Raw genomic sequence first — 25,471 nt, 5'->3', positions numbered from 1 at the left:
TTAGCATATGTTCAGTTTAACATCTTGAAGTCATAAACATATTTCTCAGAGTATTCCTGGTCTTTTCTTTCGTCATGTTTTTCTCTCAGAATTAGTAAAACCATTTTATCAAGTTAAAACAATCCCCTTGGCACGCAGAATGAGATGCTTAATTCCACAAACTAGTTTAGATAAAAGAACAAATGTCTTTTTTTAATGCTGAGTCATCCCAGCCAAGAACAGGACATATCTATTTATTCAATCTCCTTTTATTTCAGTGTAGTTTTAAACTTTTCTTCATTTGGGTCTTTCACATGTCTTGTACATTCATTTTTAGATATTTATGTTTTTTTGCTCTTGACACTGGGATCTATTATCTTACTGTATTCTCAAGCTGGTTATTTGTAAGTTGGAAACCAACTGAATTTTGTCTATTAGCATTTTAAAAATGACTTCATTTTATGATTATTATTTTGTATAGTTTCTTGGTTGAATATCTTGGGGTTTACCAAGATATACTTATGTTATCTAAATATTATAATTTTATCCCCTCTTTCCTAATAAAAAAGGCCTAATCATTTGATCACCAGTCATAGTTAAATGATTTAAAACAGGATTTGGCAAAATTTTTCTGTAAAGGGCAAGAGAGTATATATTTTAGGTTTTATGCTCATGCCAGGCTGTGTCACAACCACTCAGGTCTACTGTTGTTGCACAAAAACAGACACAGACAATACATAAATGAATGAGCACAACAGCCCTGCTGCAGTCAAACTTTAGAGGTTTGCAAACCATTGGTTTAGAGAAGAAGTATTATACTTATAAGTCAGTCAGTCTTCCTAAGTTCAAATCTAGTGTTCAGCATTTATTGGCTGAAGGTAGTTTCTTAAACTCTTATTGCCTCAATTTCTACAACTTTATATGGGCATAATAGTTTCTGTATCTGTGGCACCTATTTGTGACACTATCATAATTTGTGGTAATGAGATTTAATGTTCCACAACCAGAGTGGTACTAAGCATGAAATAAATGCTCTGTCATTATTACCTATCTTTCTTATTTAATCTCTTGTTTTCTTCTTTTGCATAACTGAATTGCCATACAATTCCTAAAACAGTGTTAAGACAGAGAGAGCTTATAATAAGTATCCTGACCAGGATCTTCTTGGCATTTATGCAAATGCTGCTAGTGTTTCTCTGTTAAGCATATGACTTGTTTTGGTTTTAGTTATATGTTTATGAAGTTAAGGAACTACTCATCTAATCAAATTTTATTAAGGTCATAAAAATTGGAATTTGATTTTAACTTTACTAAAAATACCCTTCTTAGGGACATCTGGATGTCTCTATTGGCTAAGCATCCAGCTTCAACTCAGGTCATGATCTTGTGGTTCATAGGTTCAAGCACTGTGTCAGGCTCTGGGCTGATAGCTGGAACCTGGATCCTGCTTCAGATTCTGTGTCTCCCTCTCTCTCTGCCCCTCCCCTGCTCATGCTGTCTGTCTGTCTCTCTCAAAACAAGTAAACATTAAAAATAAATAAAAATACCAATACCATTCTCAGCATCTATCATGATGGTAAACCCCCTCTTAAAAATCTCTTGACCTATTATAAAATATACTTCCCTAATATTGAGCCTTTTTTTTGTTGTTGACATGAATCCCATATGATCACTGTGCTTGCTGATAACATTCATTTTGCTGACACTTCATTTAAGGCTCTGGGATTTTTGTATTTATATTTGTAACTGAGATTGATTTATAAAGTTTGTTGGAATGGATAATTTTTTTGTACTGGATTTCAGAATTAGTGTTTGCTTTGTAGAAAAAACTGAAAAGCTTCTCTTTTTTTATACTCTGAAAATATTGAAATTATATTAGTGTTCCTTAGAAATTAAAAAGCAGTAACCTGTTCAACTCTCTGAGCCTAGGGTCATTTTTGGAAGTCAGCTTTCTGACAATTTTACTCAGACAGAAATCACAACATAAAAACTAGAAACAGTAACAAAAAAGCACAAATAAAAAGATAACTAGAAATATTTTCAACATGTAACAATAAAAAGCTAAAATATCCAATATACACAAAGTCTTATAAATCAGTAAGAAATGTGTGGACCACAAAATAGAAAAATGGCAAAGGCCACAGGAAATAAATTAACAAAGAAACATAAAGAGCTAACAAAAATGTGGAAGACTAATCAATTAAGTATTATTGAAAAGCATGCAAACTAAAATGGAGTACCATTATGTACAAATCATATTGGACAATTTAGAATATCAAAAATATCCAGTGATAACTCTGTGTAGGTCCTCTCAAACGCTCTTGGAGGTGGGATAAAGTAATCCAAATTTTTTAGAAGACAATTCGACAACACCTATCACAGTTAGCTGAGTCAGCAACTGTCCTTTAAGAATACATTCCACAGAAAACTTACTCATGTTTCCAGGGATGTTGACTGTAGCATTTTTTGTAATACTAAATAACTGAAAATAATTCAAATGTTTTTCAATAAAATATGATGTTAAGCAATGAAAACACATCCATATAGTGGAATATTATGCAGCCATTATAAAGAAAGAACTGTAGATATACATACTGGCAGTACAGTGTCTGCAAATCACTGTTCAGTGAAAAAAGCAACTGCAATACACTATATAATATATATAGCATATAATCGTATTTAAAGATAAACAAAAACACCCCCCCTCCCCGCTAACACATGAAGGAAAGAATATAAAATAACCTGGTATGGAGTAGGAAAGAAGACTTTTCACTTTCTAGATTACATATCTTTAAAACTTTTTAACCAGAACCTTTTGTGATCAGAATTTTAAATAAAAATATATTTCTTGAGGAACAGTACAAATTTATCATTCATGGCCTTTAAAGGGTAAGTGGCTCAGGTAAAATCCCAACTTTGAGTTGAGATCACTGAAGGGCTGTAGGGGAAAGAGATTAATCCTGAAACCCAAATATTCTTCATCCAGGCAAAATTACTTGCTGTTTTCGATTTTGAATATACAGTCTCTGGCAAGAGCAAGAGCCATTTAACTGGATCTCTTGGTTCCAACTGATCCTCAACTATTATCAGAATAACCTTTATAAAATACTTTTATATCCCTTTTCCTTAAAATTGTTCAATAGCTTTCAGAATGAAATTCATAGTTTTTAGCATGGCTCACAGATTATTGTCTAGATGCTGCCAAATTCTGACTCAACGTCTACTCTAATACTACTCTAATGGTCTGGTTACATAACTTTCAACCCCCTGACTAAAACACGCTCTCCTACAGGCCTCTGCCCACACAGGCCCCAGCCTCTACACTGAGTATCCTTTGACTAACTCCTATTCATTCTTCACATCTCAAGATAAAGCCACAGGAGCCTTCCACTTGACATCTTCATCTCAGTTAAATTCTTTCCTAATTTTTATTCCTAGGGACATCCTCTACTACCTCTTACCTTACTGTAAATGTCTGAAGTCTTCTAACTCTTCTATTATTTTGTCAAATTCTTGAGGCAGAGAATGGATGTTCCCTTGTATCTCCTAGTACTCAGCATATACTGTTTACCCAAATCCAGCTGAATATACTAGTGATATTGTTTTTTTCCCTTCATTTATAAAGTCCCTCAAAATTGGTAATGGTCAAGAGTTGGTTAAAAAAATTAAGTTTACACATATTACCATAATTAGTTTTTTTCTGGATGATGCAGAGTTTTTTCTTTATCGCTTTAAAATTATTTCATTTCAATAAAACTTCCACTAGAGGGCATACAAGGAAAAGCAGAAAAAAAAACTCAATGTGACGGGAAAAAAATGTACCTTTGTAATGATGTATTTGTTATTTCTCTCTAACAAGGGTAAAAATGACTGGTTTGTCTGCATGTCACATTTTTACTGTGCAGTTCAGTATTATCTACTGTTTTTACTTTGCTTAAAATAATCAGTTTTTAGCTGTGAGATTAATGAAACTATGAAAAAGGAGATTTAGACAATAAAATGTTATGAATTACATGTCCATTTTCAGCTATCAGAGTAGTTTTATATTAACCTCCTACTAACAAAAGCTGTAAAAGCTGACAAAATACAAAATATGTTTGAAGGCCCTGTAGAAAACCAAGGCTGCCAGATATGAGAAGCCAATATCTTGGGGTAGAAAATAGGCATTTGTTGAATTGAGTCTTAAATTCTTTATCACTTTTTATCTTGAGACATTTGCCAATTTCTGGGTAACATAAGCAAAATATCAGGGCCTTTAGGCCTCCTTATGGGGCTAGAGACACAAAAATTAGGAGTTCAGGGCTACCTAAACAAAGAGCTTCAAGAATTGAGTCTGGAAAAAAGGAATAGCAATAAATAAAAAGGACCCTGCAGAGAAGTGATATTCTTCTGTGCTTTTACCTTCAAGGCATATAAAATTCGTAAGAAACATGAAATATGTGGGAGGAAGAGGAAGAAGACCATCACACAGCTGCTAAGAGGCTGAAAAGTCAAGAAGGGCTTTTAGCATTCCCGTAAAACTGAGAAGTCAAAATATATCATTTATAACCCTTAAAGGGTGAGTGACTCAGGTAAAATCCCAACTTGGAGTTAAGATCACTGAAGGGTTGTAGGGGAAATAGATTAATCCTAACCACAACCTTGAACCATCATAATCCCTGATTAGATCAAGGCTCTAAGTCCCGGTCAGAAGAAAATTAATTATTTTCTGGAAGTAAAAAGACCTATACAAAAATTTATACATAATATCCAGCATTCAATCAAAAGTCACTAGGCATTCTAGGAGATCAACTCCACGACCAAAAGAGAAAGAGACAATTAAAAAGACCTCTAGATGTTATGAGGAACATACTTTAAAATAAGTGTGACTAATGTGCTCCAGAAAATAGAAGACAAAGAAAAAATTTAATTAGAGAACCTGAATTTTAGGGAAGATAAAAGGTAAGCAGAAATTATAGAACTAAAAAACAGGATTTACTGAAATTAAGAAGGTAACAGATGAGTTTAACAGCAGATTAACTGTAGCAGCAGATTAGTAACGGAGGTTAGGAGAAGACCAAGAGAAAATACCGAGGGTGAAATATGGAGAGGAAAAGGGGTGGAAAATAAAGAAAAGATTGTTAAGAGACATATGTGATGTGGGTGTAATGATCTAAATTCCATTTGGAGAGAGAGGGAGAATGAGGCAAAAGCAATATCTGATGACATACTGGCTGAAAAATTTCCCAGACTCACAAAATAAACAACAGATTCAAGATATTCTATAAACCCTAACCTGACAAGTTCAAAGAAAACTATACTTAAGAATATTATAGCAAAGTTGCCTAAAACAGAAAACAAATAAAAAATCATAAAAACCAGAGAATAAAATACAACACTCTTCATACATTTTACCCTCAACAGTAAGACTAACAACTAGCTTTTCAATAGAAATGAAGGAGGCCAGGAAATAGCAAAATGATTGCTTGAAGTTACTAAAAGAAAGTAACTTCTAATGTAAGTCTATGCTCAATTAACTTTCAAAATTAAAGTGAAATAAAAATGTTTTCAAACAAAAACAGACTTTATCACCAGCAATACACAAAAAAAAGGTTTTCAGAAGAAAAGTGATCCCTGATTGAACCATGAAAGTATAAGATGGAATTAAGAATACAAGAATGAATGTATGAGTAATCTAAGTAAGAGTTTATATAATAACAACATAATTGATAATAACAAAATGATGATTATGTGCTGTGAGGTTTAAAATACATAGAGATTTAAAATATATGACAACATCACCACAAAGGTAGGGGTGGGATGGACAAACCGAGTTAAAATATTCTAAGATTCCTGACATTGTCCAGGAATTGTCAAAGTCCTGGTAAAAAATGGACTCTTATAAGTAAAAAGTACATGGTACAATCTTTAGAGTAGACACTCAAAGAATAATAGTAGGATGAATAACTAGCAAGATAGGAAAGTGAATAATAAAGCGATTAATCCAAAAACAGTCTTGGGAAAAAAGAGCACTAACTAAATTAAACAGATATAGCAGTATTACCTTAAATGCCAATGAACTAAATATTCCAATTACAAGAAAACTATTGTTAATCAGTCTGGATTTTAAAAACTTATATTGTGCTTAGTTTATTATTTTTTAAATGTTTATTTATTTTGAGAGAGAGTGACAGTGTAGAAGTTGGGGCGGGGGAGACAAAGAGGGAAAGAGAGAATCCCAAGCAGGTTCCCACAGAGCTTGATAAGGGGCTCAATTTCACAAACTGTGAGATAATGACCTGCACTGAAATCAAGAGTCGATGCTTAACCGACTGGGCCACCCACGCACACCGGATGCTTACTTTAAATAAAAGCACATAGAAAGACTGAAAGCAAAAGAACGGAAAAAGATCTATTATACAAACATAAAAGAAAGGTGATGCAGCCACGTTAACATTAGACAAAGTGTATTATCATAAAGAACCACTACTAAACATACAGAGGCACATACTTCATACGAATAAAAGGTCAATGCATCAGGAATAAGTGACCTTTTTTAAAACATAAGCAAAAATTGGACAAAATGGAAATCACAGTAAATGACAGAACAAGCAAGCAAAAAAATCAGCAGTCATTGAGAAGATCTGAACGGAACAAATAAATGTGGCCTAATACACATGGACCATTATACCCAACTACTGGCCTAATTATTACTGGCAGTGAACATGGAACATCTGCAAAAACTGACCCATGCTGGGCCATAAACCACCCCAACAAGTTGTAAAGATCTGAAATCACAGAGAGCTATGTTCTCTGACCACAGCAGAATTAAGATAGAAATCAATAACAAAAAGAAAACTAAGAGATGAAAAAAAACTGAGATATATTTAAACACTGTACTTACTATATATCAGCAATAAAAAGAAGCAAACTACTGATACATGATATATAGATGTATCTCAAAATTTTTATGCTGAGTGAAGAATTCAGATATTAAGAATATATAATGTATGATGCACTAAATGAAACACTAACCAGAGCAGAAAGAAGTAACAGTGGTGGCCTCTTGGTTCAGAGAACTGTCTTGGGAGGGAACTAAGGGAACTTTCTAGGGAAACAGAAAAATGGTCTATATTTTGAAAGGAGTGTGAGCTCCATGGGTGTATTTATTTGTCATTCTCTTAACTGTACACACAAGATCTGTGCATTTCACTTTATATATCAGATCTCAATGAAAAAGTAAAATAAAAATATACAATTATATTACACAATGTTTACAGATACATGGATGATTATACATAAGTACGTGTAGATAATAATATATATATACAGTAAAACCTTAGATTGTGAGCAACTTGTTCTGCGAGTGTTCGGAAGATGATCAAACGTTTCTAACAAATTTTAACTTGATAAATGAGTGTGATGTCTTGCAAGTACGAGTAGTACGTGATGCCAAACATCCCATGATCACAACTGAGCCAATGGTTCTCGTTCTCTCTCTCCCTCGCTGTGGGATTGTGGATGATCGTCTCCCATGCTCGGATGCTCAGTCTCAGGCTACGGCATTGGGCAGAAATCAGTGATTTTTCAGAATGCTGGAAGGTGCCTACGACTGGTACTAGCATATTTTCTGTCACTTCAAAGCACCTATGACAGTCCTTTGCTTTTCCATATAAGAGTAAGCTTAGGAATACTTTGCTTCACTCTAGGTCAGGCTGCCTGCAGATAGAGACCCTTTCCTCTGTTTTTTTTTGTTTTTTGTTTTTTGGGTTTTTTTTTTGCCAGTTACATTAAATATAGCATACGACAAGAGTTTAGTAATACTGCTCTGTAGTCAACAACCATGCAAACATACACAATTGCCCTCATGCAGAAAAAGATTACAATGAGTCAAAAGACAGCAGCGATTTTATGTTAGTGACAGTGAAAGTTGTCCTACGCAATAACGGTCCTCTTTCTTGGCTTCCTCACACCAGCCATGAAAGTTTTCAAAGGTAAGTGCAGGTAAATTTATTTTTCTTTAATTTTGTATTCCAGTATTATAATCATGTTTTAAAAAGTTTTTAATGTTTATTTATTTTTGAGAGACAGAGAGAGAAACACAAACAGAATCCAAAGCAGGCTTCAGGCTCTGAGCTGTCAGCACAGAGCCTGACCCTGATGCGGGCTCAAACTCACAAATCCATGAGAGCAAGAACTGAGCTTAAGTGTGACGCTTAACCAACTAAGCCATCCAGGCACCCCATAATCATTTTTATATGAATATTTTTGGGTTGTGGAACAAATCATCTGAGTTTCCATTATTTCTTATGAGGAAATTTCCTTTGATGTATACAAGTGCTTTGGGTTACAAGCATGTTTCTGGAATGAACTATGCTTGTAAACTAAGGTTTTACTGTAAAGAGAATTATAAATATATTATTTCTATATATATTTATATAAATATTTATATATTAATATAAAATCCAACTGGAGCAGGGAAAGAAACATGCAAATTACAAGACTTCTTGTCTCCAGAAAATAAAGACGTGAAGTGAATATGACTGGGGAAGATACACAAGGTCTTTAACTACACTGTATTATTCTGTACATATTTAAAGCAGTATTAGAATCACTAGGCAAAACATGACTTTTCAAAGACCAAATGAGGGATATCTTTGATATGTAGAAGTTTGGAATGTTTTTATTTAATTTTAATAAGTCTTATATGCTTTACAATAAGTACCAATGGATATTAAAAATTAGTATCTTGGTTAAATTAAGATCCAGTAAATTCTTGACTAAGGTCCTCATTATAATGTGTACAGTTCTACAAAGCCATACAAAAGGAGATATTAAACTTTCCCAGCAAGAATGGGTTCACGTCTATGTATAGTCATTCATGCGACTATTGTCATAACACTGGAATGTGGGGAAAATTTTCAAAAGGAAATATAATTGTAGCAGTATGCTTCTAAATAATGAAAATACTATCTATATGTGTGTCAAGGTAGCATAATGGAGAGATAAATCCTTTCTTTTTACCTGATGCTTCATTGTGTCAACAATCCATTCTTCTATTAAACTATTAATATGTAAAAAGAAACCTATTCTGATGGGAAAACACTGAAATAGAGTATATTTAAGAAAAAACTTCAATCATGATAGAAACCTTAAAATGTTATTTTTACACTGCTCATTTCTTCCAGGACTTCTAGTGCCAACGGACAACCCTGAATTAAAAAAATTAACTGGAGACAAAACTATTAAATAGGTAAGTAACAAACTGACTGTATTTCATATGAGCTATGACACCATCAATTTTAGGAGGCATACCAATTTCAGAGATGCTAACTGATATGTGGAAAAAAGAATACAAGAAATATGTTTGGTTCTTATTTCAAATTAATTACTTTGTGTGTGAAAATGTATATGGTGGCCTAAACCTAATCAATAACAAAGTTCCAAGACAGACTTCTGAAGAGGATAGATTGTAATTTCTCTCTTTAAAAGAAAATGTTTATTTAAGAGAGAAACAGAGAGAGCACACAAACAGAGAGGGGCAGAGAGAAAGAGAGAGAAAGAATCCCAAGCAGGCTTCGCATTGCCAGTGCAGAGCCCAATGCAGGACTTAAACACACAAACCATGAGATCATGATCTGACCTGAAATCAAGAGTCAGATGCTTAACCGACTCAGCCACCCAGACACCCCTACAGATTATAATTTCTAATTACAAAGCATTTGAAAATACTATATTCACTACTGGGTCATCTTTTTGAGGAGTGTTATACAAACTATAGCTTCACTTAAGAAAAAACATCATTCTTTCAGCAGTTAGAAAAGTTAAAATACTGTTAAAGTCATAGTGTACCTGACTTTCCCATTTAGCCAACATCCTATATCTTTTCTTTCTTGTTAAGCTACTAGAAAGGGTAGTTCATATCCATTCTTTCCACATCCCCAACTCTCATTTACTGCTAACCCACACTAGTAATCCAGATATTCGTCATACTGAAATATTTAAATTATCATTTTTAAATTCCTGTCAAAACAAAAGATAAGAATATACTTACTTATGTACCTACTTATTAAAGTGATAAAAATGTTTGAAGAAAACAGTAAAAAACTCATCAGCTTGATTTTATAAATCAATAAGAAGTACGTGTTTAAGAAATTGTGGCTTGGGGCACCTGGGTGGCTCAGTCAGTTAAGTATCTGACTTCAGTTCAGGTCATGATCTCATGGTTCGTGGGTTCAAGCCCCACATTGGGCTCTGTGCTGAATGCTTGCTCATGTGCTGAATGCTTGCTCAGAGCCTGGAGCCTGCTTCAGATTCTGTGTCTCCTTCTCTCTATGCCCCTCCCTGCTCATGTTCTGTCTCTCTCTCTCTCAAAAATAAATAAATGTAGGGGCACCTGGGTGGTTCAGTCAGTTAAGCGTCCGGCTTCGGCTCAGGTCATGATCTCACGTTTCGTGGGTTCGAGTTTGGCGTCAAGCTCTGTGCTGACAGCTAGCTCAGAGCCTGGAGCCTGCTTTGGATTCTGTGTCTCCCTCTCTCTCTGACCCTCCCCTGCTCACGCTGTCTCTCTCTCTCTCTCTCAAAAATAAATAAAAAACATTTAAAAATAAATAAATAAATGTAAAGAAAAAAAATTGTGGATCTTATAAAAAAGCACAGGAAATATTACCAATTTAAGTAAATGTGACATTTGGTAAGCACCTACTATGAAATTGACAGCATATTAACTATCTGCATATTCACTGTCTTATTTTAATTTTCATAGCTACCTTGCTAGCTAGTTCGGTATCATATCTACCAATCAGTGAAGAAACTGAGACTTAATTGTTTCAAAAAGACTTAATGGTTATAGTAGCTTAGACAAGTTGTTGAGATAGTATTTGGACCCAGACATTCAGCCTCTAAGTCATGTTTCATGTTTTCTGTGGTATAAATGGGTTAATATATTACTTCACAAATACTATGTTTCAGTTAAGTTTTGGAAATAAAATAGACAAATAATTCTGTGTCAATTCTATTAAAATCAATAAGAACTTGATTAAGATCACGTGAAAGAGCTGTGAAGAAATAAAAAAAATATGTATGGTACTAGGGTAGTCAAGTGGCTCACAGGGAAATCCAGACTTTCCTACAGGAAAACAATGAAAGAACAACAAGAGATGTATAAAAATGTCCTCAATAAGATAATCACCTTTCTGAAATCATAGCTTATGAACAAAAGTACTCTTGTGGGCTTAACATAAGAGAGCACTATAGACTATTAATCTGGCACCTGAAAACACAATTTGAATGCACAGTGAGGGAAGAAGATGTTCCAAACTGGAGAACAACAAAAGGAAAACCATAAAGGTAGGAATGACTGTGTATCTGAGGAATAATGTTGAAACAGAATGAAAAAGAAGTTAGATATTAGAAAGTACTGAGAAGTAATTAAGGTGGGATCAAATTACAGATTTTTGGATTTCACTTAATAGACAAAAGGAAGTGTGTTCCTTCCTGTAACATATCTTAACAGCAGACAAGATTGACTAAAGTACAGACAGAATAAAGTAAAAAATGTCATAGAGAAGGCTATTAAAGTGCCCTTTAAGGTAGAATTATAAATATCAAAGTTGCAATGAATTTAAGAGACATTATAACATTTTTGTAATGTTAATTTACTTATTTTGAGAGGGTGTACATGTGTGCATGCATGAGTGACGGGCAGAGAGAAAGGGAGAGTGAGAATCCCAAGAAGGCTCCACACTGTCAGCACAGAGCCCCATGCAGGATGCCATCTCACTAACTGTAAGATCAGGACTTGAGCCCAACACTTAACTGACTTGAGCCATGCAAGGGCTCCGATTTTAAGAGACATTAAAAAAAACAATTTTTTATAGAGACAGATTATATATAAAAGTGAATGAAAAAACTTGAGACAAATACCAATTTTCCTCATCACAAATTTATGTTCAAAACTCAAAATTATTACTTTGAGCACAGTAAAAAGGAAATACAGTTGTGTCCTGAAGAAAATACATTTAAGGTGACATGGTAAATCATCAGAACTGTCCACCCAATACTGCTGAATCTTCTGTGACACAGTAGGATTATACTTCCTCAACTCCCTTGAAGCTAGATATGACCTCGTGACCATGATAAAATAAGAAGTGGTATGGGTCTCTTCCAAGTGGAAGTTTAGTGGCCAACACACCACTTACCAGTGGCGCTAGATCCCAATACAACAAAGTCAAGTAAGAATTTGGAAGCTACTTGTTTGTTTGTTTTAAAGTCTTGGTTTCTGTGCATGTGTTTTCAGAGATTAGTGTCAAGGGCTTTTATCAACTAACTTTTCTCACCTCTATCTTCTCCATTCTGTGCTTTCAAAAGGACCAAGTAGATTTTCGGGTATGTGAACAGCAATATTAATGCCATGCCCTATTGCAAGGCAACATTAAGGTATTTGTCACTGTTTATACATGTAAAACTGCTAACACAGTTTCTAAGTGCAGATAAAGAAAACACAGGTAAATAAAAAGATGCACAGAAGATAGCATAGGTGACTTATAAAACTCTACATGAAGAAAAAAAATCACAAAATAATTTCAGGTATTGCTTTCTAAATAAGCTCTTTTAAAAAATTATTTCTGAGACTATTATTGTGACCTCAGCCTAAGTTTTCAGAGCAAAGATATGTTACGTATTTACTTATGACTAAGGAAACAAGTTAATCTTGTAATCCAAAATTACACCTCAATCTACCAAACTGCTCCAGTGACATTTACAACTAAATTTATATTCTGAGAAGGAAAGTAAAATTTTTCCCAGAGTATTTTGTCTGTTAACACAGGCAGTAACATTCAGTAAGTTAACAATCCCACATTGATTACGTCAAAACCTTGGGTATCAGTTAATGTGTACTGTCTTATCAACAATAATAAAGACATCTATTAAAATTAAAATGCCACATGATTTTATAAAACCTTATCTCATGTCTGAGTAATCTGAATATAATAAACTTCTCTGCCAGAAAAATTCTCCCTAAATGTAAAAAAAAAATCTTTTTAACATAAAAAATGTTTCAGAACACCTGCAGAAAAACACCCACACGATTCCTAAAAACTGAAATGTTAATTATATATACTTTATAATTACTATTATTACTCTAACAAAAATTTCAACTCCAAATTTAAGGCTAGACTGAAGAATGTTTCAAATTTTCTCATACATCCAAAAATCTAATATAGACCTTTTAGACTTTAATAATTTATAATGTCATTGGTTACTACATTATCAGTAGAAAAAGAAAAAAAGGAATATTAGTCTACACTATGGCACAATTGCCAAGTTCCAAGTAGAATGATCGCACGCCACCTGTGTTTAGGGCTAAATATGACTAAGCTGCATTAAAGTGTTTCAGCAAAACAGCAGCAGACACCAAATGTGATTTCCCAAGAAACAATTCAGTAAGTGAAACAAAAGAGCAGAGGTATTGGAAGAACAGATGGAAGTTGCTTGTCTCTTTAGCTCAACTTGGAGCTCAGGCTAGAAAAAAGAGAAATGCTCAAAAAGGCTGTAAACTTCAGATGCATGGGACCAAAATTTATAGTAGAAAAATACACTAAATTATATGCTTAAAATGGTTAAAACGGCAAATTTTATGTTTTTACCACACACTTTACCACCATAAAAATTGTTTTTAAAAAGCAAAGGAAAGAGGGTTAGAGGAAGGAAGGAAAAGGACTGAAACTAAAAGTCCTGATCTTCTAACAGGTTTTGATTTTTATCATGGCTAATGAATTATTTATAAAATTCCATCAAATCTTATTGCACTCTCCCTGTGTCCTGAGACCTTTTCTTGTATGCTGCCACCACACTGTCCCCATCTGTTCTCTAATGCTATACCTCTTAAAAAATTTGCAGCCTAAAAGCACTATGTCCCATGACTTACTCTTTTCAGCTCTATTAAGATCCTTATTTTCTGCAAGAAAACACAATTTAATTGTTTCACTGCTTTATGCTTTAAGCACTAATATAAAAGCAACTGAATAGTTTTTCAGGTATTTCTCATATTTGTTAATTAAATGCCAATTTTCTTTTCTTCAACTATGCTGTATAATTCTCTATTTTAGTTGAGTACATATCCATCCAAATTTTATAATCTTTCAGATTTATCAGCTTTTCTAGGGTTTTCCATCTTAAAATTATGTCACTGCCCTGTAGTTTTAGCTTGAGATGCTAATGTTATTTTAATTCAAATGGAATATTTTCCCCCAAATATATCCTGTGTATCTAAAAAAAAACTCCTTCTTGTTCTTATGGAAGCAGAAAAGTCTAGAACCTATGACAACGGCTTGCCTGACCTCCCTTCCCCGCGTTTCAAGATGGCAAGTGACTGGAAAGGTAAAGACTTTACTCTCTATAATACAGTGCAGAAGCAGTAAAAACATAAAATAAAATAAAAATTGAAAAGCACCAGCAAAAACCAATTTCCCGTTGAATCCAGAAAGGCAAATCTTGTCATAAGCCACTTCTAAATGTAAAAATTAAAATTATTGAACCCATCAAGGCTTACTTTACCTAGGTATCTTGGAATTCCCAATTCCAAAGTATAGTCAAATCCAAAATTTACATCTAACTAGAGATTATACCATATATAACAGAATAAAAGTTTCTGTGAATCAATTTGCTAAAAATTTGCAGGTAGTTTCTTTCCAGACGTTTAAAAAATCTTTATTCATTAAATCTGATTATTCACCCTATAAGCCTGACTTTTCTCACACTAGTTTCTCAACCTTGGCACCAGGACACTTCGAGATGGATACTTCTGTTTTGAGGCTGTCCTATGTACTGTAGGATGTTTAGCAGAACCCTTGGCCTCTACCGGTTATGCCATTGGCACAGTCTAAACCAGCAGAATCTCCCAGATGGGACAATTAAAAATGTTTCCAGATATTACCAAGTGTCCACTGGGAGAAAAAACAGACCCCTTCTGCCTGGGTGTCACAGAAACTAAACTAAATTAGGGAAACAAAAACTTCTATAATCAAGTAAAGTTATTTCTATTATCAGGCACTAGATCTCTATTATTTGAATTCATGAATTATGAATAATAACTCTATTCATGCTAGACATATTTGTTAGAAAGCCTACTTCCTACTCTATTCATTTTGAAGATTAAATAAAACAGAAAGAGATTTAACACGAAGATAGAGCCAAGAAAGAAGTTAGTAACAGAAATTTTAAGCTCTATGATTCATTTTTTTAAATTACTGACATTTCAACAGATCCAAGATACAGTTACAGGTTGTTTTCTACACATCTGGGCACTGTTACTGATATGACATAACATAACTGGAAAAGTCTTAGGAAAATTAAAACATATCAATGTATTATTTTGGAATTTTTCATATTCGTGTAGAATTGGTTACCAGGTAACTGTTATACAGAGAAAGTTCTAAAGGGTTTAATATTATATAGCTTAACTATTCTTTAGAGTATATGAGTCATAGGAAATTATATAGTTCATTGTCTTCCTTTCCTTTCCTTCTCATTTCAAATTCTTAGAACATTCCTCTAAAAATTAAAAACTCAAAGACTACTTTCAGGATATGCACTTCCTGTGATAATCTTATACAGTGGGAACCATGACAATATGACCCATTTTCATTCAACTATATGGCCATTTGTATATGAACACAAATTGTTCATGATTTTTAAGAAAATCATGCTATCAAATGTTTAACAGGCTGATAATCAAATAAAACTCTCCATAATTTTGGAATAGGTAATGAGATTCTTACCTACAAGCAACATTTGGATCAGCATTTCTTGAAAGCAGTAGATCTACGCACTTCAAGATCTGTTTCTCTGAGCCACGTGCAGAGCATGCAGTTACCAAAATAGTTTGCTTATCTGTAAAGTGAGGATCCCCACACACATATCAAGAAGTGTATCTAACTGACTCCTTTCAGCATTCAAAATTTTATAACCTATTCCCAAATCTCTTACTCTTAGTAGATAGCTTTGTCTTCCTTTAACAAAAAATGACATAAAGGATGAACTGCCTTAATCTCCAAAGTACATCTACAATTCATTTCTTAATTTCCATTCCCTATTCCTTTTCTTCAAGAAAACAGGAAAGTGGTAATAACATAGGCTCTATGTAGAGATGCTGCCTGGAGGTGAACAGTTTTTGGCTGATTAAAATTTGCCTTGCTGAACCTGCAGTCGAAAAATGGGAATGGGGGGGACCTGAGTGGCTCAGTCGGTTAAGCCTCGGACTTTGGCTCAGGTCATGATCTCATGGTTCGTGGGTTTGAGCCCCGCATCGAGCTCTGTGCTGACAGCTCAGAGCCTGGAGCCTGCTTCAGATTCTGTGTCTCCCTCTCTCTGCCCCTCGCCCACTCTGTCTCTTTCTCTCTCAAAAAGAAACAAACATTTAAAAAAAAAAAGACCTCATTTATATATATAGGAAGCTTTCCTCTTTACCTGATGGGACTACTGTTGAATATATAAAAGAATTTATGTGAACATGCTGTGAAAAACAAACTACTGTATTTTATAACTGTAAGGTATTCCTCTGATTATAAGAAGCAGAGAAAGAAGGCTTTTATTTCTTTCTTTTTAGTTTCTATTTTTTAAGTTTTTATTTAAATTCCAGTTGTTAATATACAGCATAACAGTATGAGGTGAGCAATTTAGTGAACTTACATAAAACACCCAGTGCTCATCACAACAAATGCTCTTGTTAATCCCCACTACCTATTTAACTCATCCCCTGCCCCCTCCCCCCCACCGCCACCATCCACCTCTCTTCTGGTAACCATCAATTTGTTCTCTATAGTTAAGAAAACTATTAATTTTTTAAGAATATTTTATACACTCTCAGAAATTTTATTCCTAAGTACAGCTTTCATTGGGTAATATATTTTTTATTTTTATTGTAAAAAATTTTTAAGTTTATTTATTTTGAAAGCAAGCAAGCATGAGCATGAACAGGAGTGGGACAGAGAGAGAGAGAGAGAGAGAGAGAGAGAGAGAAAGAGAGACTCTCAAGCAGAGCCTGACGTGGGGCTCAAACTCATGAACTAGGAGATCATGACCTGAGCTGAAACCAGGAATTGAATGCTTAACTACTGAACCATCCAGGTGGCCCTCACTGGGTGATATTTTTAAATGACATATTAAAAGAAAAACCTATCACAGCAGCAGATTATACATGAAATTAATGGTAAGATGGGAATTTATACAAAATACATAGGTAAGAAAATAGCATAGAAATGGGTTTACAAATTCCTAATGCAGATAAAAAATGAATGTGAAAATGAGTTCTACAATGAAATATATATATCTGAACTATGAAATGAATTTAATTGCCCACTGGAAACTTGTTAAAAATAAGTAAACAATAATTCAATAAAATAATTTAACTGGATTTGCACATATACTCTTATTTTTCAAAAGCATTCAAAGCAGTACTGGGTAGAAATTATTTAATGACAAAGACATATGGATTTAATAAGCTACCTCTGAAACAACTGTAGGTGATATAACTCAAGAGTTTTAAAATCTAAAGACTGATTTTCTTAATAAAAACATTTTTAAAGTTTGTTCCTTTTGAGGGAGAGAGAGAGACAGCACAAGCAGGGGAGGAGAAGAAAGAAGGAGAGAGAATCCCAAGTAGGTTCTGTGCCATCAGTTAAGAGCCCAATTTGGGGCTTAAACTCATGAATTGTGAGATCACAACCTGAGCCGAGATCGAGAGTCTAACGCTTACCCAACTGTGCCACCGAGGCACCCACAAAGATGAAATTTCAAGGAATTTTTAACAAAATTATCAGCTTTTTGATGTTTTCTTTCAATGCACATGTCCTTTAAAATGTAACTCAAACCCTCTACCATAGTTAAAGGTAGGTAATAACAACCAGTTATTACGATGTTATAAATGGAATCCACTACTTCTTTGGAGTTTTTCCAAAAAATGTATAGTTTTTAATTTAACTTTGTATCATAATTACATAATATAACTAATACGAACATTTGGTTTTCAAGTTGCTTTAGTTCTTTTCACTTTGCAAAATAGCTTCTTGGGAATCAAGAAAATCACAGTAAACATAGTTAAGTTACCTCAACATCTTACCTTATATTTTGTTAAGGACAAAGGTTTATTTTAAAGTGAAGATATAAAAATGGAACATGAAGAATGTACATCACAATCCCTAAAAAGACTACAATTAGGCTCTACAGACATATACAAAGTAAATATTCACGTTTTAAAGATTGAAAACATCTTACCCTTATCAAAGCTTGCATTAGCACCTCTATCCAAAAGGACTCGAACCAGCTCTACGTTAGAAACACTAGCAGCATACATAAGGGGAGTCCATCCATACTGAAAGCTGGAATCCACGTTAACGCCTGTCAATACAAAAACAAGCTTTGGGCAGCCCCCCACCAAAAGAAAAATCACTGCCACCTTCATATACTTAAAGTGCTGTGCATAATGCCATATATCACGTACTTTATAACTGAAGGGATTTCTTGGTAATAATCATTTCAGAAAAATGGAAAATAGTTACACCTGGACTTTATTAGAAGAAATTAAAAAATACAGACTGTACTGGGTGAGCCAACGATTGGCATCATTATATCTGTATTATAAAAAACAATATAGGTACCACTGTTTAGAGTGGTACAGGAGGCAGGGAGACCAGTTATGAGGACAGAAGTTTGTGCAAAAGTCAGAACAAGCACAGTGGAGACAGAGCGAGAGGGAAACAGAAGGACATTCCAAAAATTCCAAAACTCATTAGAATTTAAAGGTGATTTAAGAAATAATGGGAAAGAATTAAAAAATGACTACCCAATTCTGCCTTTGAGAAATCAAAGATAAGCACTGAGCTAGAATAAAGAGAATGGATGAAGTATCAGGACTGAGGAGTAATCAAAAGTTGAGGTTTTTTTTTTTTTTAAAGTTTATTTATTTATTTTGAGAGAGAGGGCTGGTGAACAGGGTAGAGATAGAGGGAGGGAGAGAATCCCAAGCAGGCTACATGCTATCAACTCAAGGCTCAATCCCACGAACTCTGAGATCATGACCTGAGCTGGAATTAAGAGCCATATGCTCAGCTGACTGAGCCATCCAGGCACCCCAAGAAGAAGTTTTAGTCAATTCCTGGGACAGGAAGAGATAAATAATAACTGTAAAGAAAGGACAAGAGCCAGCAGACTCTAAAATCCTCAAATCATTAATGATACAAATCCCTGAAGTCATTTGATTTTCTCCAATGGCACTGACTGATGTGGTCATATAAAAAAGAAAAAAAAATGATTGAACTGATCTGGGTTTGGATCTCGGACTGAAGAGGGTCACAGATAATGTGATATGAAGACAGAGATACAATGAGGCAGTGAAGACAACTCATTAAACTTAGGTAAAAGCCATTTCTATAAAGAGATCTTAAGTGGAAATCTCTCTCTTTGAATTAAGAAATATTGGCTAATGTTAGGAAAAAACCAGAACTTTTTTCTGCTTCAAAGAAAACCTAGGGGTGACTGGGTGGCTCAGTCGGTTGAGCATCCGGCTTCAGCTCAGGTCATGATTTCACGATTCGTGGGTTCGAGCCCCGCATCAGGCTCTGTGCTGACAGCTAGCTCAGAGCCTGGAGCCTGTCTTCGGATTCTGTCTCCCTCTCTCTCTGACCCTCCCCTGCTCACGCTCTCTCTCTCTCTCTCTCTCAAAAATAAATTAGAAACACTAAAAAAATTTAAATAAAAAACAAAGAAAGAACATCTGTATGTGAAAAACACTGCAGGCCTCCCTGTAACATCTTATAATTTACAGGTTTTATAGTCTCTGGCTATAATGCGTTCCCTTTGAAGCATAACCTTTGACGATGAAGGTCATATCACCTCCAAACGAATGAAAACTTGTTTGTGGGGAGAACTTGACTTTTTTTTTCCCCGTAGGAACATTAAGTTGCTGAAAAATTCTATATGTCAAATCCCCAACTGCCTAACTTTAATTGATAAAAGGTGCTTGAGAATTCCTGGGAGAAAACAAGATAAAACCATCTTAGTACATACATACACTGCTAGCATACTAATCTTCTCTAATCAATTTTCCTCTTCCAACTGCTGCAACTGAAAGCATATGAATGAGATGAGAAAAAAGATTATTTTATATTCTCATTATTCTTTCCTTGTTGACATTACTGCTCCACCAGTGACACCAAAGGTAAAAAGGTAAAGATGTGAAGAAGGTAACAGTGGCATTTTAGAATAAAAATTCTCAATCATCATTACCTTTTAATGCTCAAAAAGTAAATTATTAATCACCTATTATGTTCTAGGCATAGTGTAAAATGGTAAGTTTAAAAGGATCGAAATAGTACATGATGGTAGCTCAAAAACATTCAAAGTAACACTATCTGGTTTGGGGATACATACATATTCAATAAAAATATAAAGATATGCATAGGAATGATAAATACTAACTATAGGAAAGTGGTATCCCCAGGAATAAGGAAATTGCCATACCTTTTAGAATATCTGAAATATTTAATAATTTAAAGAGAACTGAACATATTAACAGAATAGCAAAAACTGGAGACACCTTTGAACTGTTAGAAGTAGCTGACTCAAAGGGAACATTCATTTTTTATTAAACTTTTCACCTGATACAGAAATATGTATCAAAACCAAGAATGACTTTGAGAGGCAAAAACCTAAAAATTTATTTTAAAAGTGTGAAATAATGACATCTGGAAGGAAACTAGGAAACACTAAAAGAATAGTTACCTGTGGAGGTAAGACTTCAGGGCACTGGGGGTGAAAGTAGGAACAAAGGTATCTTTCTACTTATACATATATGTTATTGTCTTTTGAAAAATAATTTAAAAAATTTTTGTAGTTAGAAACAAAATTAGAAAAAAATTTTAAAGTTTATTTTTGAGAGAGGCAGAGGCAGAGCATGGATGGGGGCGGGGGGGGGGGCAGAGAGAGGAGATACAGAATCTGAAGCAGGCGCCAGGTCCTGAGCCATCAGCACGAAGCCTGATGGGGAGCTCAAACCCACGGACCACGAGATCATGACCTGAGCAGATGCTCAACAGCCCACTGACTGAGTCACCCAGCTGCCCCTAAAAACAAAATTTTAAAAGTCCACTAAATACCTACTTTACCAGTAGGTCTTTTCAAGTCCTAATCCTTTAGGAGCCTCCACCTAAAGGGACTCACTGCTTTTAGTCCCAGGACAAACTCAAGCCCCAAGGGAAACTCTTTTCTAAAGCAAACTTCTGCCTATTCCATTCCACTCAGCACCATGCACACTCCTACATGTTCATATTAGGCATTAGGCCTGTTTCTATTACGCAAATTTTACTCGGTTTCATTCTTCCATTACAAATTCAAGTTCTATTCAAAGTCACAGATCCTTCTTTTTTGTTACAACAGCTAAAATTTACATAATGTATGTATGTTCTAAGATCTTTATGTATTCTTTCATTTTAATACTCCCCCCAAACCCTTTGATATCATGCAGCTCCATTTTAAAAATGGGGCCATTAAAGCTTAGGAAGGTTTGATCACTCGGTCAAGATGACAAAGTCAGCAAATGGCAGAGCTAGTAATCAAACCCAGATGTGTGTGCACTGTTTTCAAAATGATTCCCTTTTCACTAAACCATGCAATGTCACTACCGGAAGGGAAAAAGTCTACTTTGTGTGAATGTTTTGTATCTATGAGGAGACAGTAAATGCCTGTTACTCCTTCAGATAATCTCAGTCATTATTATCAACAACTCACATTCCTACATCAGGTAATGAAAAAAAAATAATAATCTGATCACAGAAAAATGTTACAGGACCTCAGACAGAATTATTATGTTTTACACACAGAAACGGATGCTCTGGAATTTTAAATGACTTTCCCACGGAACCACAATGAGGCGGCCATGAAGCTGGAACAGACATCCACATACTGGGATTTCCTACCTCAGGCCCCACTGTACGCATCCACACCCAGCACGAGGAAAGAGCGTAACCAAACGTACAGAACTAGGAAAAAAATCTGGAGAAACACATATCATAGTAAATGCTGAGAAGAATGGGTCGGAATTACCAGGGTGGGGTAGGATTAGTCACAACAGGCTTCTTGAAGGAGGTAGAACTGACGGAAACAACAGGGTGGCATTACAAATTTGACGGTAGAGGAAGAAAATGAGGCAAAGAGTCAAGTAAGATATGCCGAACACTCGATACATTAACATTCTTTGGGCTTCCAGTAGAAAAACAACTCAAACTTTTAAAAATAAGGAATCCTTGTGAAGGGAGACAACTGTGTTAGATTGAAATATCATCCCTTATCACTCACCAGAATCTAGAAGCTCCTGGACCAATGAAATATCTCCTGTGGTCAATGCTTTCTTAAATGTTTCATTCTTTTCCTCAGGGAGTAATGGCCCTTTTAATTTCTAAAAAAGGAGAAAGTTAAAAAAAATTAGATATACATATTTCCATTTCCACTACATCCAGAAGCAATGTTTGGTTTCAAGTACATCTTCCTGGGGTGGGGAAGGGGTACGGGGGATGCAATATATAACGTTCAAAAAAAATTCATGACTAAAATTATCTTTAAAGGTAATGCGTAATGAATGCCGTGGGTGCAAATCCAAGTGAAGAGCTGCACTGATGGCCTAAAGACGCACATCTGAGGGAAAGAACAGTAAGGAAATGGGAAAATGAGGGTTTGTTGGGAGTCCAAAGAAGCCTGTTATTTCCACTGGAGAAACACAGACGAGGAAACACGAGGTTTCACAAGGTACGGCCCTCGAGGGCCAGGGGACGCTGATCCAGGTGCAGTCAAAACGAAGCCTCCCGGGCTACCTGAACGGACCGGTCGAGATACCCAATCTCCCAGCCGTCATCCTCGCTCTCACTACTCTCGCCTCCACCGGCCACTGCCAGTCCGCGTAGTGGGCCTGCCGCCATGCCCGCCAACGTCTCCAAATGCACACAGCCACGCCCGGGCTCTCAGCGGGCGCCTGCGCACTGGGGGAACACGCAGGGTTGCGTGGGAAGGCGTGCGTGTGAGCGCGGAGGCCTTGTGTTCCCCAGGCGCAGGCGCTTGGGCATGCGTAGCACCCCTTGCCTCCCCGGGCCCGCCCACCAGCTCTGTGTTCACGGGAGGCGAACCCAATGCCCAACGTGGTAGAGCTGGAGCTGGGTTCTTGAACCCGCTGGTAAGATTTGAGCACCATCCTCCTAGCTGGTGCTTCTAGTTCCTTTCAGGGACTAACTCTTCATTCTTTTTCGGGTATTTGTTTGAAGTTTTTCTCTTAAAGGAATGCCCTACTTTCAGAGGAGCATAATGGGGATTATAAAGCCAAGTAAGACTAGGCTTTCTCCCTCATCCGCTCTCTGCCAAACCCACTGTCAAACATGCCACCCTTCTTGGGAGACGGATAACTCTTGGCAGGAGTAAAACACTATCCTTATTTTCAAGAAGCCATCAGACAAACAGGAGCTGATAAAGGAACCAGGAGGAAATACCATCACAAATGAAGAATTTTTCCTTTATATTTCATGTGATCTTAGATTTGAGTTTAGATATGGGAACTTGAGCCCATCGAAACACTTTCACAACCAGATAGTGTGGCTGCTCCAAAGAAAAAGTCAGTCAATGAAGAAGTTCAAGAGAGAGCGAATCAAAAGTGCTAGGAAGAAGAAAGGATTTATACATTCAGAGAGCGCGTAAGCAAAACAACTGCCGGTGAAAGTTGACCAAACTCAAACTCACTTTTCTGCATCAAACTTCTAGATGAAATGGTAATACATTAATTGTCTTTGCCGCAGGAAAGTAGATCCATCAAGGAATAAGGCACATTTGTGTCCCTTGAGATAATTTAAAAGGAAAATAGCCATATACCGTTCTTTAAATGTCTTTGCAATTATTTTTTTCTTAATCTCCTGTGTATGATTTTGAAATTATATACTTGAGAGACTTTCATAGGTAGGTATTTTTAAGTAGTTTGGTAATTTTGGGGCCACCTCTGTGTTTTCTAATTGGATTCCTTCAATAAATGTTATGGATCTGGATTGTTGAGAACAACTAGGCAAATTGTGAAAACAAAATCAAAGATAAATCAAGCTGTCTCAAGGAGCTCATATATTAACCAAGAAAGACAATAAGCAAGTAAACATAAACAAGACTATTGCAAATTATAGGTGTCACAAAGGAGGTAAATATGCTAGGTTTCTGAAATCAAATCACTTAGGTTTCCCAGCCACACCACTTATTGCCATTAGCTGTGAGCCCTTGAGTATTTTAGCCTCTTTCTTCTGCTTTAGTTTCCTAATCTGTAAAATGGAGATAACGATAGTACCCATAATATAGCATGTTTGAATAAAGTAAAGAAATTATTGAGCTTAGAATAGGGTTAGTCTCAGTGTAAGTGGTAAATACATGTTAGCTACTAATATTGTTAGTATTTTATGTAAGATAGTCAGACCCAAGTAGAATTCTGAATGACACGGTGTTAGCCATAAAAAGTCAGAGAGCAGAGCTTTTTTGGCAAAGGAAACGGCTAGTACCAAGACCTGCAGGCAGGAAATACTTGCACCCAGGCGTGGGACTAAGGAGGGCAAGTAAGGCTTCTTTAAGCTGGTGGCACAGAGAGAAAACATACAGTTCTGCATCACATGCAAAGCTTAAGGAAGCACTGCCTCTCAGGAAGGATCTTGCAGTCCTTATATTTTGCACTCTGGACACCTCACTTACTTCACCTTCGTTCTTGCCCTGATTGGACTAGAAAGGAGGCCTGAGGCTGGAACATCATGAAGGAAGGCGTGTGTAATGAGAAGACCGAATCGGATATAGTAAGTAGTTTGGATCTTACCTTATAAGCAATTTAACATTAAATGTTTTTCAACAAATGAAAGACATTCTGGTGTGCATAGTGTGTGTGTGTGTGTGTGTGTGTGTGTGTGTGTGTGTGTGTGAGAGAGAGAGAGAGAGAGAGAGAGAGAGAGAGGGAGAGACTGTGCATCTGTGTGTATTTAAAGACAAACTCTTTTGTAAAGAAGGTTTTTGGTCTGAGCATTTGGCTAATTAGTGGTACCATTTACTAAGAAGGGGGAAGACCAGAGGATAAACTTGAAGATGAAATGAGCATCTCAAAATTAACATGTTCAAAATGAAACACCCAAGTGTAGCTGTCAGGTGGGGAGTTAGATGTTCAGGTATGGGGCTCAGGAGAAAGGATGGTCTTGGAGATACAAATTTGGTAATTATACATGTATAATTGATCTTTTCCATTGTTCTTTCTTTCTTTCCTTTTTTATATAACTTATTGTCAATTTATTAGCCAACATACAGTGTAGTGTATACAGTGTGCTCTTTGTTTTGGGCATAGGTAATCATGATTCTTCGCTTACATACAACACCCACTGTTCATCTCAACAAGTGCTCTCCTCAATGTCCATCACGCATTTCCCCCTTCCTCTATCAACCTTCAGTTTGTTCTCTGTATTTA

At 35.7% G+C, this 25,471-nt stretch overlaps 1 protein-coding gene across 1 annotated transcript in view; it reads right to left on the bottom strand.

The window, feature by feature from the left end:
- Window positions 1–22,928, bottom strand: part of ASZ1 (ankyrin repeat, SAM and basic leucine zipper domain containing 1) — a 50,353-nt gene extending 27,425 nt beyond the window's left edge. The window contains exons 1-4 of the mRNA XM_029955785.1: window positions 22,824–22,928; window positions 22,312–22,411; window positions 18,235–18,357; window positions 15,741–15,852 (exon numbers count right to left, since the gene is read on the bottom strand). Of these exons, the coding sequence (XP_029811645.1) occupies window positions 15,741–15,852; window positions 18,235–18,357; window positions 22,312–22,411; window positions 22,824–22,928 (440 nt within the window). The remainder of the gene's footprint in view (window positions 1–15,740; window positions 15,853–18,234; window positions 18,358–22,311; window positions 22,412–22,823) is intronic.
- Between the last annotated feature and the right edge of the window lie 2,543 nt (window positions 22,929–25,471).

This window comes from Suricata suricatta, chromosome 2, assembly GCF_006229205.1.
Source record: "Suricata suricatta isolate VVHF042 chromosome 2, meerkat_22Aug2017_6uvM2_HiC, whole genome shotgun sequence".
Classification (NCBI taxonomy): Eukaryota; Metazoa; Chordata; class Mammalia; order Carnivora; family Herpestidae; genus Suricata; species Suricata suricatta.
This window is presented reverse-complemented; position numbering and strand designations above follow the sequence as displayed.